Below are 15,947 nucleotides of genomic sequence, written 5' to 3'. Positions count from 1 at the left end.
CTGGGGATATGGCAGTATAAAAAATAGACAAAAATCCTTGTTTGATGAAACTGAGCAAAATTCATCCAGAAGAGGAGAAGGAGAGAGCCAATAAGCTGCATTTGATTGTATATGCCCTGGCTGGCCTTATTTTACCTTCCACATGGCCTTTCAACTGTGTGAAATACATTTGATATAACAACAAAGTAGAGTCCTATTCACTTGGCTCCTAATCCCCAGAGACTTCCTTCCATTAGTGACCTTTCCATCAGGGTCAAGAAGAGCTCTAACACTAAACAAAGTCATATCAGGCATGGCGAGGGTAAGAACAGGGGTTATATATATAAAATATATATCTGAAATTACCTTTAAAACTGCAAGAGAACACACAAATAAAAGCACAAATCAAAACACAGCTCCTCCCACAAGCTGCTCAGCTTACAAAATCCTATCTTTAAAAGTATTTTTTTTTTTTAAAGTCTGACGTTTCGGGTTGATAAAACAACCCAAAAGTTATGTGCAGTAGAATACACAAATGAAAAAAGGTACTTTATGATCGGAGTATAAAATTTCTGAAGGGTGAATTACTGACATTTCTGGCCTCATTTGATACCCCATCATCAGTGCGGTTACCATAGTTAAAATACACCTAGAGAACTGCAAAGAGCACGACAATTTAAATTCAACACTCGTTAGGTATAAAAAATCACTGACCAATCACTGAGTTATAAAATCAGGACCAGACTGTAATAAAGTAGGTGTAAGTAAAACCAAACTCTGCCCACTGCCTTTGCATCAGGCCCCTAGGGCACCCGCCATATTGCTTTCCCCTTGGGTAGAGAGAAAGTATCCTCACGCTTGGCAAAGGGGCTCACAAAGGTCACTAGATTAATACCATCCTTTCCCGGGCACCTGGGTGGCTCAGTTGGTTGAGCGACTGCCTTCGGCTCAGGTCGTGATCCTGGAGTCCCTGGATCGAGTCCCGCATCGGGCTCCCTGCTCGGCAGGGAGTCTGCTTCTCCCTCTGACCCTCCTCCCTCTCATGCTCTCTGTCTCTCATTCTCTCTCTCAAATAAATAAATAAAATCTTTAAAAAAAAAAAAATACCATCCTTCCCCAAAGCCTATTTCTCTCATCCATCGCCAACATCTTTTGACTATTTTGTTACCCTCAAACACGAGTCTCCACTTTAGTACACTTTGATTTGGCCTCACAGACCCTACTGTTTCTCTCTTTTTATTTGTATTGCCAAAAGTCTTGGATGAGAAATATATGCTTATGAAATCCTTTGTGTACTCCGCAGATATTCCCTCTTTAAGTAGGTTTCTATCTCAGAGGTGGGATGGACATCGTTTTTCTAAGGCCCCCAGCAGAATCTTGGTCTGGGCTTGAAAATATCATCCTTAATTTCTCATCACTTCACAAATATCAACCACTGCAGCCCTTACTCCCAGCCACCTCCCACACCCACAAGCAAACAAACAAAAAGCTTCTGGGCACCTACATTCTGCTGGTTCTCTTTGTAGAGTGCTTCTCAGTGCTCTATTATTGTGTTTCTCTCTCTTTCACTCAGAGAGTTTGTCAGTTTTCAAGATATTAGCTACTAACTCCACGAGCTCTTACCAAAACCCAATCCCAAATCTCTAACAGTCCATTTATTGAGCGGCTTGCCTCCTGCGTGACAGTGAGCATGCTGAGGCTGGTGATCTGGTACCACCAGGCGCCCTCAAAGAACTCACACAACAGAGCCAACCATTTGCACCCAAATTCAAAAAATCCGAATCCAAGGTTATCATTATAGTTCTCCCAAATGCCACCCCCCTCCATTGCTGACTGTGGCGTTTTTATTAACACTGTCATGGCTCTCAGACCCACTGTCACAGGTCAGGCTCCCGGGGAAGCACGCTCTGAGATCAGCGTGCAGAAAGCTTATGAGGAGGTGTTCCTGGGATCAATACCCAAGCAAGACTATAGAAGGAGGCAGAACAGGAGAGAGGGAGGAGCTAGACTGTGGTGCCCGCTCCAGGGAGGCCTCAGGTGACCCTCCATGGAGCTCTGCCTTCAGAGCTGGCTGAGTGAGGACAGGGAGATCAAGCCTTCATGGCGCCATGCTCAGTAGTCACTGGAATGGAGCAACTTTGGGCAAGGCAGCTGTCTCCAGTCCAGGCAATGCATCCAGGGGACTGACAGGGGAGGCTGGCTATTAGCAACCTGGCTAGCCTCCAGGGGAATAAGCCCTTCATTTCTGAAGGGGCATCTGGGGGCTGCATGGCCATGTCCACCACGCTCACAGAGGCTCAAAACACACAGTATAGTGGAAGGAATACAGAGTTCGGAGGCAAACACGCCAAGATTCTAATCTTATCTCTCTATCAGTCATTAACTGTGATCATTAGGCAAGTTACTCAACTTCTCTGAATCTCTGATAAGATTATTTTACAAATTCACAGATACATATTAGGAAAACTTAAATGCCTAACACTTGTTAATTCTCCTCCTCCTACCCTATAAGTTTAGTGTTTGTTTTTTTTTTAAACGATGTTCTTTGTCTTCCAAGTGCTATGACTTCTTTTTAAAATAACACTTGCTCATTCAGTCCATAAAGATGCACCTCAAACCACCCTCCAGCCGGCACTATTCAAGGCCCTGCAAAGGCCACTGACCACCGAGAGCAACCAGAGGCTGTCTCTGCCCCGGGGCCAGACTTAAATTACAGATAACACATATGCAAACAGATGGGGAGGATAACTTCTGAAGGTGAGTGCCCCGATGAAAAGAAAGTGGCGTGCGAGAGCTGGGTGGGGGAGGGCAGCTGTCTGCCGAGCCTGCAACCGCTTCAGAGCAGAAAGCTGAAGGAAAAGCAGAACAGTTGCACTGATGCTTCAGGGAAGCTCAATTTCAAACCAACCTTTTTCCTCTCTCTTCCCCAAACCTCCCCTCCTCCCTCCTTACCCTTACCCTTTTCTGTCAGGAACCCGGTACCACCCTAAAAACATAGGACTAATACAGCACATACACAATTCCTGTCGAAACCGACTAGATCTGGGGTCCCCGGTGGGGGGGGGGGGCTCAGTCAGTGAAGGGTCTGCCTTCAGCTCAGGTCATGATCCCCGGGTCCTGGGATCCAGGCCCAGTCCTCGGGCTCTTTGCTCAGCAGGGAGCCCGCTTCTCCCTCTTCCTGCTCTGCCTGCCACTCTCCCTGCTTGTGCTCTCTGTCAGATAAATAAAATATTTTTTAAAAATAAAAATAAAAATTAGTTAAAAAAAAAAAGAAACTGACTAGATCCTGTATTTCCCTATAAACCGCCCCCCCCCCCCGCAGTCCCTTCCCCCCTCCCGGCGGGCTTGCAGTTTTGAAGACCTTAGCTGCTGCAGTCTCCTTCCCCGCACCCCCCGCACCCCTCACCCCCGCAAAGCAATAAAGCTGTTGTCCTTCTTTATACCCGAACTCTGCCTGAGGTCAGACAGGTAGGCTCTTTGATGTCTCGTAGACCATGGTGAGGCATCACTGTTAGAGTATCTAATTAAACAAAATGTGCACAGCACTCAGCGCGGTGCCTGGCATGTGGTAAGGGCTTGATAAATCAATACTATTATTATTACTATCATCATCATCATCACTGTAGCTTAAATGGTCTTTTTACACACAAACCGTTCCTTTGTTCATATATCCTCTGCATCATGCCAAATAAGGAAAAGTTGGGTAGGATGAAAGGGAAAGAGAGAGAGGGGCCGAAGTAGCTGTCATGGACATTATTTGGTAATTTTTAAATGTGCTTTTATGTTTTTTTAATCCGAAAGGACCATATGGAATTTCTGTCTGAATGTCCTACTTCATGCATGTGGTTTAACACACACTGAGCACACGCTGAATGAATCACAAAGTGCTCATCTGCTAAATACGTGCTCTCCGAATGAATGAATGCTAGAGGTAAGGGAATGCATGAATGAACAAGAGGCCAATGAGATCACCTTTGGTTTTTAGATTTCTAGGACAGAATTCCTGGAAGATTTCATAACCCTGAAAGGTTGCATACCCAAAAATGTTGAAAATATTTCCCATAAAAAGCACAAGAATGATGAATAAGATACTCCCTATAACGAAAGGGAGAATCTACAAGATTTTGCCAAAAATCATGACTGAAGGTAACTGAAAGTATCAGGAGATGTGATTAACAATATGAAGATTGGTAAAATAGCTGATAAGTAGGGGCTGGAGAAAGGTGCTAACATTGATTATTTACTGTATTCAAAATACTATGCTATCATTATCCTTCTCATCTTCATAATCCAATAAACTAAGTATTACCTTCATTTTATCAGCACCATGCTCTAACCAACTGAGCTAACCAGCCACTCTATAAAAGTCATTTTATAGATAAGAAACCAAGTCTCATAGAGGCTTATCCAAGAATGCACAAAATAATGACCAGAGTTCGTGTCTGAACCAAAACCTGTTCTTTTCCCAGAATGCAGGGAGTAAAAGAATCTGAAGCAAGCATTGGTTCTCAAAAAATCAGCGTAGCAGCACAATGAAGTAATTCATAAAAGTTAAACACAATGTCTCCAATTCACTATTCACGTTTTATTACATATTTATCCTTAAGTAAGAGATTCATATTATTACATGTGATTTCAGAGATGGGAAACAGAGACGGAAGTTATGTCCCCAAAGTCAACTTAAAACAAAAATAAGAAGGCAGCATTTATTGAATTGTAGCTTCTGTCCACACACACACACACACACACACACACACGAGGCATTTTTCAAGAAAACAAGACAAGCACATTAGCCAAATGATACAGAGACCTCAAAATTAAAATTTCTTTTAAAATCCACCCCTACTCTGCCTCCCCTTGCCTAAGAGACCCCTGCTGGAGTGTGAGAAACTCCCTGAGGCCACAAGAACCATGGAGCTCTCCGGTGCCTCCATGTGGAAGAAACATCCTGTTAGTAAGCGTCTGGTCATCTAGGACTTTCCACTTGCCAGAATGTCCACACACCTACAGCAAGGCGGTCATTACAGTGCATAATGATGACACGGAGGCCCTGAAACCCTCAAGACAGGCTCTGGGATTATCAAATACTGATTAACACAACAAAAATTGCTTAACCCTTAAGAGTATCTTACTGAATTTCATCTATTCACAAATTGCTACTGCATATGTAACAGTTTACTTAGAATGATTGGTTCACCAAAACTAATTTTTTTACCTTTTCAGGTAAGAAAATATCTGCTAGGAAAAGGAAGGAAGGAAGGAAGGAAGGAAGGAAGGAAGGAAGGAAGGAAGGAAGGAAGGAAGGAAGGAAGGAAGGAAGGAAGACTACTGTGTTCTCCAATATAATAAGAAATGTATTGGTAGCCACCATTACTCTAAGTTCTGTAGGCTTTCTTACTCAAGAAGCAATGTATCAAGTCCGAGTGGAGGAAACCTTATTGTGTAGCAACTAGGAGCCCACAAATAATGAAAGAATGATGTAACTGAATGTTCTTCTATGTTTCAAGGATTAATTCTAACTCTGAAAACATAATGTAAATTCCAATCAAGCATTTAGAACTGAGTTTCTCAATCACTAATTCGATATGACTTATTGATTCTGGGGGGGGGTTTTGTGGGGGGAGGATGACCTGGGGGACTAATCAGCTATTCTAACAGAATGAATTCACTAGCAAAAGAATAAGACCCAGATATAAATTAAATAAGCTTGATATCAGATCTGCGTCCAATACAGGATGGCTAGAAGTGCCTTTGAATATTACAGTCTGCCCCATTCGACATTCACTCTCATTATTTCCCAAGACAAAAAACCCTCCACTTCAGTGATTGCCCCCAAACACCACAAACTCAATCTGACATATAGGCCTTTTAATATACAGTGCATACCTTCACCATTTCATACCTCTCCAAGTCATACTCACCATCTCAGTTTAGGCTACAAATTTATTATCTCTAACCTCACCTGGGCCCTCAAAAAATACCCAATAATACATCTACCTGATCCTGGTCAGTTTTCTTCTCCATTCCTTCTATCAACAATTTCTAACTTTACCACTTTCCCAAGGACTCTATCCCTCCAGGGCCATTTTATATATATATATATTTTTTTTTTTTAAAAGGCTTGTTTATTTTAGAGAGAGAAAGAGAGAAAGCACAAATGTGGGGAGGGACACAGAGAGAAGGGGAGAGAATCTTAAGCAGACTCCCCACTGAGTGCAGAGCCCAGCGCGGGGCTCAATCACAGGATGCTGAGATCATGACCTGAGCCGAAATCAAGAGTCCACCACTTAACCGACTGGGCCAGCCAGGCGCCCCAGTGCCATTATTATGTCTATGGTGGTTACTGTAGGATAGGTATGTGGATATAGGTATGTGCTGGTTTGTGAAGATTTTTATTTAGTAGACTGTTTGATAACACAGGATTTCTTATGCTTTGAAATAATAATGAATAAAATAGCACAGTGGAGATATTATTTTTGTATCTTACAGAGATCCACATCTCTTTAACAGAAAATACACAAACGCCTGTCAGTGAGAGTACATATGTTCCCCCCAACAGTTACTGTGTCTTTAGGCATTTAAGATAATTTAAGATAATCGTACAAACTAACTGGCATAAAATCTATAGATTATTGTGAAGCTACAATAAAACACACCCTAAAATATGTTATAACTGTATTTACTCTTCTTTTAATTCAATTAGCCAACATATAGTACATCATTAGTTTTTGATACTCTATCTACTCTTATTTGTGATTGAGCAAAAACTACAAACAGAGCAGTTAAAATAACCAACTAAAATACAGCAGCACAAGGGCACCCGGGTGGTTCAGTCTGCTGCCTTCAGCTCAGGTCACGATCCCGGGGTCCAGGGATTGAGACCCCCAGTGGGGAGTCTGCTTCTCCCTCTCCTCCTGCTTGTGCTCTCTCTCCCTGTCTCTCTCTCCCCTTCTCTCTCTCTCACTCTGTCAAATGAACACATAAAATCTTTTTTAAAAAATAAAATAAGGGTGCCTGGGTGGCTCAGTCATTAAGCGTCTGCCTTCGGCTCAGGTCATGATCCCAGGGTCCTGGGATCAAGTCCCACATCGGGCTCCCTGCTCGGCAGGAAGCCTGCTTCTCCCTCTCCCACTCCCCCTGCTTGTGTTCCTGCTCTCGCTATCTCTCTCTCTGTCAAATAAATAAATAAAATCTTTAAAAATAAATAAATAAAATAAAATAAAATAAAATAAAATACAGTAGCACAAAATCATGGTAGCCTACAAAGCATTACCAGATATACCACAAACTCTACAAGGATTTATTCAACATTTATTCATTCTCCTAACATTTACTGAGTGCCTTTCTAAATCAGACTTTCTGCCAGGCATGAACATACGTAGATCTCTGTCTCAAGGAGGCCAAATAAACCAAAATCACATTACAACACAGCAAGTCCTACTACAGAGATGTGAGCGATAACTTAGTGTTCCATTATAGGGAAAATAATGCAGTGACAAGAAACAAGATTGACGTGCGTCTGTCTGTCCGTCTGTCTGTGCTTGTGTCTGCCTAAAACTCATTAGAAAAACCATTCTCTCCCGATATTACATTGGAGGGGCCATGCATGAAGAAGCATGGGCATAAAGCAACAAGAAATGGAAGCATGTTTTAGAACGTTTTTATTTCCTCTGCCGGGCACCGCAGACTCACACATAACCAATATAGTACAGTGAAAGGAGTCAAGGTGACTTCAAAGACTTACAATTAAGATAACATCAGGATTTCCACACAGACAGCCTCCTCTCATGACAGACTGGCTCTAGAGTTTTCTGTAAATGGAAATTGCTTGAACTGTTGGATCGCCATTTATTTGGAGAGTTCAACTGGACTCCTACCCAACTTAGCCCCTGAATGAGAGAGAAAGACTAATTGGCTACAGATACAGATATTAGCGACCATTATTGTATTTGCCATGCTCTGGTAGGGTTTGAAGGGTGGTTCTCTATGTCTGCTATCTGAATGTCCTATTGCTTCTTTTCTAAGAAAACCTTTTTTTTTTTTCTGGCATCCAGATCTGTCTTTTTTTTCTCCCTTCACCTTTAAAAAAGAAAATGTATTGGCATATAAACAAGTCATTGCTCCAAAAGGAACCAGTAGATGGAACATTTGAGAAATGCCGTGTCAGTCTCACTCTGAAAACCAGACACGGAGTGTAATGTCAAGTGGACCCTCGAAACAACCCTTCTCCTCCCTTCTCCTCTACTGTCTCCAACAGTTTTGAATAGCTGCTTCCGTATTCTGAGGCAAGAGGGCACAGGACATCGATGGCAGTGACACGTGACCTACTGAACATGAACTTGGGAAAGCTAACAAAGCATCCTCAGGGAAAACAGGAAGAGAATCACAAATAATCAAACCTGTACACCTCGGATACTTTCTACCACACAACCAACAAGATGATTTTGAACACAAACGATACAACATAAGATGTGGCTCCTAGTCACCACCTTTATTCTGTTCCTCTTAGGGCAGTAATTGCCCGGGACATATTCACCCCAAAGGAATCACTTCCAGATTCATTCCTTCCAAAAAAAAAAAAAAAAAAAAAGTCAGTCTGCAGAGCTCACTGAGCCTAGATCAATGACTCTGAAGGTACAGAATTCAGTCTCCTTCTGGCACAACTTTGGTGTGCCTAAATCACCTGGAGTATGGTTTAAAATGAGAGTCCCGGCCCCTCCCCAGAGCTACAAACTAGACCTTCTGAGGAAAAGGCCCAGGAATCTGCATTTTCATACCTTTCTCCAGGTATTCCTTATGTTCACCGAGGTTTGATAACCACTAGCATAAAGGAAGAGCTGTTTAATAAGCCTCAAATAAAGCCTGTACAGAAAGTGACTTCTCACTGTTCTATTTATAGGAGTGTTCACTGTTTCTCAATTCCCCACCACAGCCCAACAAATCTCCAGGCTTCGGAGACATTTCCAGCTCCCCTGCTTCCTAAATCACTCTAGTCTGGAATTTTCAATTTTATGAGGTGCTCTGAGCTTAGGGCACATACTCCTAGGTCTTCAGATCCTGTCCCGAAGCGATATTTGGGGAGCAAGACTATGTCATTCCATCCCCTGGCAGTGCATTTTTGGCAACAGTAGCCCACTTGCTGACAAACATTTTTCTCTCTCATTGGGGAGAGAACTGCACAAAAAGTCTAAGCAGAAAATATAAGGAAAGTGGAGGAGAGTCATCACATTTACCTAATTTCTTAAAATACAAAAGAGCCACTCGACAAGTTCCAGGGGGAGGAAACTCTTCCATCTGCTGTCTGTGAACACGACTTCATCCTGAAGTTTTGCTTTACGTGGCAGGTGTAAGTAAAATTCCAACAGGTTTGCATGCTTGAAAGTATCTGGGCACAAAATCTAAATATTTTGTTTCGATGGCACCAAATATAACACAAGAAACATCAAACACAATAGAAATAATGTAATTGGACAACTAAACAAAGAACTTCCATTCATTTGTTCTAGCATTTTATGGAACACCCATCAGGTACCAGGTACTGTGCTAAATATGGGATAAACATAAGAGCATCAAGGTAAGAGAATTCAGAAAGAGGAACTTTAAATTTTGAGCTCTCTAGCTCATGCATCAAATAAGGCCCTGCAGAGAAACCTAGTCACCAGATAGCCCTAGCAAATATTCTCCCCGCTTATGTCCGTTAATTTTTTTTTCTTCCTAGATAGGTCTGAAATTCCAAAAGAGATCATTCTATCTTCTTGCTAACTCACAGCAAATGACGTGTATATCTAGAGACAATGCATTTATTTTACTATCATACTCAATCAAATATGTATTTTTTTTCAATTTTTACCTTCAGCTCCATATGATACAGGGAACACAACAAAATAGAGGAGAAGGACAAGAGTGATGATGACATAGAGGGAAACACATAACAGTACTCTCCCCACCCATCCCCAAGTATTTCCAGGTAGATAAATCACATACTAAGAAGGAATATATAATCACTTATCACCTCTGCCTACAAACTAATAATCACCACCAATGGCATTTCCCATCGTCAAAATTCATCTTTAGAATAAAGGCTTAATAACTGAGCCAGTAGTCAAACAAGAATAGAGTGCTGTGCACAAAACAAAATGCCATTAGCTGGGTAACCACTGCATCTCCGTTGCCTAAACCCCTGAACACACGTGCAAACTAGTTTGAATGCAATGGATGGGGAATGCTTGAAATGCTCAGGCAAATAAAATAAGCAGTTTCTCTGTCACCTCTTTCTTTTCTTTCTAATCTTGGAGTGATTTATTGTGAAATACCCACATTCCACCAAATATATATGTCCTTGTATTTTTAGAGAATTTACAGGAGTGGTTTTCATCTTGCCACATAGCATTCAGCAGTTTGCTGGAAATATTTGAATCTGCAGTGATTACAGATGCTTGTTCACACACAGGAGTCCCAGCCAGGGAGCCAAAATGGGACTCCAGTTTTAATTTTTTTAATGGATTGGCTGGGCAATGCCAACAACATAAACTCCTTCTTATCACCTTTTTTTTTTTTTTTTTTAGTATATGACACCAGTTAACCCATAAACTCTTTCCATAAGGTTACTAGCAAGTAAATTATAGCAGCAGAAAGAAAGAAAGAGAGGAAGGAAGGAAGGAAGGAAGGAAGGAAGGAAGGAAGGAAGGAAGGAAGGAAGGAAGAAGAAAGAAAGAAAGAAAGAAAGAAAGAAAGAAAGAAAGAAAGAAAGAAAGAAAGAAAGAGAAAGAAAGAAAGAAAGAAAGAAAGAAAGAGAAAGAAAGAAAGAAAGAAAGAGAAAGAAAGAAAGAAAGAAAGAAAGAGAAAGAAAGAAAGAAAGAAAGAAAGAAAGAAAGAAAGAAAGAAAGAAAGAAAGAAAGAAAGAAAGAAAGAAAAAACTTTAGACCATTTGGAGACATTCAACTTCAGTTGAAATTAATGGATCTTGGTCTGAAACTAACATTTTACTGAGTTGAAGCAATCTCACAAAGAATTGTGCTCCTCCTCTTTCACAACAAATCTACAAAGTAATTATTATTCATATGCCACAAAATACAAAACCAAGGCTCTGGGAATGTAGGAGTTGCCTTTCCCGGGTCTCACACTTCCTAAGGGGCTCATCAGAGAGTTATTCAAACCCACAGCTGTCAAATTCCCAATCCTTCAGCTCTGCCGTATTGTTTCCCAATGATTAGGGAGGAAGTAGAGAAAAGCCCTAGATGGCCATTAAGTTCTGATTTCAGATAATAGTATCTAATTTCTACAAATATGAAAACATAGAACTACTAGAATACCTTTGGCCTAACTTTTTAATTCTAATGAATGTGTTGCTCAGAACTTTATTAGCCAATTGAGCCCCAAACTGTAAAAACTTCAATAAGATATGTAAATTGATAAAACATCCTATCTCACAAATATACTTTATTTTTCATTATTTACATGCTAGTAACATGGTCACATTCTAAGCGGTTTTTTAAGTATTTATCCATGTCAGAGAATTCATTTCATATCAGGGGAGGCTAAATATGTATATTTTTATGTCCTTCCACTTTTTCCTAAGCATGTATCAATATCATTTCCTTTCCACAAATAATGAAACAATGTCTGGTTTTTCTTGCTACTTGAATCCAGGCTTCCCTTCCATTTTGTTTCCTCGCTGTTCTCTCAGTTTCTTGGACTATTCTCTGTCAGTAGCTTTCCTCCCCGTATGTGCCACCCTTCCATTCCAGTCTTGCGACTTTTCTTCCTGCCATTCTGCTCCCCATAGCCTCTGGAGTCTTCAGGGCCACCTACAAGGCTGTAACAGCCCATAGTTCTCTGACAAGAAAACTAGGGAAGCCATGGCCTTAAGTTGGTCTCCTGGAATATCTTCACTGACAGGCTGACATTAGCAAACCCCAAACCGATCAGTAACAGGGGTCTAAGTGATAGGGTTCTCAGCAACTCCCATTTATAAGAACAAAATAGAAATAAATGAGTTACTAAATTCACCCTTGATGTAAAATCCCCAGCTGTTTCTCCATATGTGTTCCCAAGTAAATGATTTCAAAATAAATAATGTAATAAGCGATCTATGCATCTTCAGCCAGGTCTTTAAGTTTATTTTTGTTGTTATGGCGGTGCCCCAGAGATTCACAGGGAACAAAATTATCCAAAGTGAATGATGAATGAACTTCCCCCAGACAGCTCCAAGACAGTTGGAGATCTTATGTTTTCCTTCAATACAGCTTCCTTAAAATAAAGGCCATAATAAAGACGTTCCATGAGGTCAAAGAATGGGAATGTTTTGCTGGAAGTCGTATCACCAGCACTTTGTGCAATACTTGCCCGGCAGGATGGCCACAGATATTTTGTAATAATTGCAGGGAATTAACAGAACCTTGAGGTCCCTACTTAGGAAAGTAATCTACTCTCTTCAAGGTTTTAAAACTCATAGGTGGGTGCCTTCTTTTCTTTTATATGCTCTTGTAACAGTTTATCAAAAGCTTGAAAAATATGTCTTCACAGAATGCGAGAGCAGGGAAGGATCATAAGTATAACACCTTATGGACGAGAAGGCTTCCAGAGAGTGAAAGTCACGTGCACAGAAATACGTAAGCAGCTAGTCATCCAAGGCATGGGGAATGAGAACCAGGTCTCCCAAATTCTGGAATTTGTTTCAATTTCATCAATTCAATTTATTTTTATCATTAAAATGGTGTGAAGTATTGTAATATTTATAGCCAATGCATCTAAAAATGACTGTCAAAATGTCAAAAACCTGAGTTAGCATTTTCCAATGATCAAACAACTAGCTTAATTACTTGGCAATATCCTCGTGTTTATTAAATTCATTTCCTCCTTGCCAGATTATTCCGAATATAGGACCAATCTCCAGTGACTGAGATGACATTCCATGCTGAGGCCACTAAGAAGGCAGGAACTTGCACAGCAAGGACAGTTTCTCCTGAAACATACTGTGACAGAATGTAGAAAAGCTTCCCAATACTCAAAACAGCTAGAAATCTCCACCTCCGAATTATAACTATTCTTTACGAAATTATTTATTTAAAAAAAATAGACAGCTCTAATGAAAGAGAATGGAGAAGACATCATTTGTCTCCCCAAGTGTTTTCAGAGAAGTTTAGAGTGCTGGGCACGTAGGAAAATGAATCTACTGAAACTTCTTGAAGCAATGTTCTAGATTGCCAAATAAAAACAGAGGGGTGGAGATCACAGAAATAAGTCACTGCTTTGAAATATAACCTTTCCGTCATCTTTGTGTTACCAAGTCCATAGGTGATATGGTTAGCCAAGCCACATTTGCTTATCCATGCCTTATGAGGCCGAAAAGATTTATATTATATTTACCTGTATGTTGTCAGCATGCTAGCTAATAGATTTCTTATCCTTATCTTAGCATAACCATTACGTGGGTACGTGCTTTTTATCCATCAAAAAGCTAGCGTCATTCAAATTTGACTTGTAAAGGTAAAGGCAAGAAACTATTTCCTCCTTCTTATTCAGGCAGTAAATACTCGGATTCAGTTTAGTTTATCTACCTCTCACATAAGTTGTTAAGAATAATCTTCAGTTACATTGGCATTACCGAGCACATGCCATAGAGATTTGTAAATTCTGATTTGTAGGCAAAAAGAAAACTCAGAGATTATAAGAACAACCTCCCCAAACTAGTCATTATCTTCAGTGAAATCACTGTATCGGATACGAATCTGTTGTACTGAGGAATTACTATACTGCACAAATGTTACTTTAGATACTAACACAAAACTACAGACGTGCAGGATTACTGTCCTGCTTTCATAAAGGCTTATAATTTCAACAATTTGCAACATCAAGTAGTTCCTAAGATTATGCTTCTTGGGAAATATTTGCAGTAAAGAATAGCAAACAGTAGCCAACCCATTCTGAGTTTTGTTATTAGGTTATCAGGGGAAGACGTGGCAAAAGATACGTTGAAGAGAAAATGCACACGGCAAATAAGATGAGTGAGAGTAGTTTCATTGCTAAAAGAAAGAAAAGGTCATTCTTCATTAATGCAAGGGCCATGGAGATATTTGTAGGACTGCCTGGTACTAATACCCTGATCAGGATCCCACTCTTTCTCAGGTCCCTCCTACCCTCGACTGCAAGAGTACTTTGAAAAGCGAGACTCCACAGCAGTCAAATAAGATCAATGTTCCCATTCATTTTGGAAACTTGGAAAAAAGTAAGAAGAGTCCCAGAGGTGCAGAGCTAAAAGTTCTGTCAGCAACTGAAGCCCTTGGACCCAAGACCCGCATGAGAATAAAAGGTGGATGGAGGTTTGACACGGAATCTCCTTAAGATTCTGGCTGCAGTGGAGTGGATTCCTTCAAAACAGAGCTCATCAGTCAGAGAAAGGCTGGAACGGAGGTCTGGCATCCCTGAATCTGTAAAAGTCAAGCGTAGCCGAATAGCCTGAGCAGGGATGAGGCAGAAGTGCTCCGGAAAAATGTCTAGAACGCGGGGGAATCTGGAGTACACCTTGGACTGTTGGTACAGACATCCCGACTGAGCACCAGTTTAGAGAGGGCTAGGAAGACAGCGATTAATTCAACAGATAGTTATAAAGGGTCTAACAGGAGGTAGCCACGACACAAATTAGGGAGAAACCACTGAAGAACCCAGGGAACAGGCAGTGAAGGAGGAGGGAGGGGTTCAAGAAACACCAGACAGGTTTAGAAAAGCAGACACCAGGTTCACCCAGAGAACAAAGTTGAGCCAGTAAATGCTCGGGGGGGGGGGGGTGGGAGAAAAAAGGCAGGGGGTTGGGGAGAAAGGAAGAGGCCAGAGGTTTCATCATTTGAAGGCAGGATCTAACGGCCAGTTCCTGAAGCTTCCTGAGAAAAGGGATGCAACACAGAAGGCAGAGCGCCTTCGGAATGCAAAGATGTCAGAGAAGGTCACACGAAGCCCAAGAGAGTGTGGGAAGAAGGAGCGCAAGAGTTTCCTGGAAGGGGTAGGGCTCCTTTGGGGTCCCGGAGAACGGAGAGGGGAGGCCTGGAGAGGGCAAGTGCAGAACGCAGGGCCTGGGAAAGTCTGCGGGACGGAGAGCAGCCGCGCGCGAAGCGGCTCCGGCCCGCCCGCGCGACCGACACCGAGCCGGGGGCGCGGCGTAGCGGGGGCGTCCCGGCCGCGGGACCGGGCCCCCGGCAGAGCGCGCCTCCCCGCGCCCGCCGCGCTCTCACGCCCCCCAGCGGCCGGGCCGGGCCGGGCGCGCGCGTCCCGCTCGGCCCCCGCGCTCGGCCCGCTCACCGAGGGCGCCGTCAGGCGGCTGATGCTCTCGCCCAGCGAGTCCAGGTCGACCCGCCTCCGGCGCGGCGCGCTCCTGGCCCCGGCCGTGGCCCCGGCCGTGGCGGCGGCGGCGGCGGCGGCGCGGGGCCCGGGCGCTCCGGGCGCGCTCCGGCCGCCGTTCCAGCAGAGCCTCGACAGGGGGCACTCCCCGTCCTCCTCGGGGCTGGTCTCCAGGCAGTCGGAGCCCAGCGAGCTGAAGGACTCGGACGAGATCTTCCTCCGAGACATGCTGCGGGCGGCGCTGCGGCGGGGACGCGGGCGGCGGCGCTAGGCGCGTCGGGGCCGCGGGGCTGGGCGGTCGCGCCCGCCCGGGAGGGAGTCGCCGGAGCCGCGGAGCGCGCGGGGGCGGCTGCTCATGGCGGGAACTCGCGGCCCGGGCCGGGCCGGGCCGGGCCGGGGCCGCGCCGCCTCCGCGCTCGCCTGGGCGCGCGGCGCGCGGGGAGGCTGCGAGCGTGCGGTCGGGAGGCAGAGCCGCGGCGGCCCGCGCGCCGGTCTCGCGCCCCGTCCCTCTCGCCGCCCGCCCCCTCCCTCTCCCTTTATCGTCCTCCCCCCGCCCCCCACGCGCTCCCTCCGCCGCATCACGTGCCGCCGCCGACCCACGGCGAGCCTCTGCCGCGCCTGTCGCCGCGTTTCAG

The 15,947-nt window shown here is 43.6% G+C and overlaps 1 protein-coding gene across 2 annotated transcripts in view; it reads right to left on the bottom strand.

Annotated features, from left to right (window-relative positions):
- The window catches only part of GUCY1A2 (guanylate cyclase 1 soluble subunit alpha 2), a 386,320-nt gene extending 370,647 nt beyond the window's left edge, over nt 1–15,673 (bottom strand). The window contains exon 1 of one of the 2 annotated variants that reach the window (XM_064577515.1): nt 15,274–15,673. In XM_064577515.1, coding sequence (XP_064433585.1) covers nt 15,274–15,540 — 267 coding nt within the window. In that variant the 5' untranslated portion in view covers nt 15,541–15,673. The remainder of the gene's footprint in view (nt 1–15,273) is intronic. The other variant, XM_045895137.3, reaches the window with a different exon arrangement.
- Nucleotides 15,674–15,947: the final 274 nt, after the last annotated feature.

The sequence above is a fragment of the Mirounga angustirostris genome, unplaced genomic scaffold, assembly GCF_029215605.1.
Source record: "Mirounga angustirostris isolate CCGP_5_RB_7025 unplaced genomic scaffold, mMirAng1.0.hap1 SCAF_13, whole genome shotgun sequence".
Taxonomy (NCBI): Eukaryota; Metazoa; Chordata; class Mammalia; order Carnivora; family Phocidae; genus Mirounga; species Mirounga angustirostris.
Note: the sequence above shows the minus strand (reverse complement) of the source record. Positions and strands in the feature narration are given on the sequence as shown.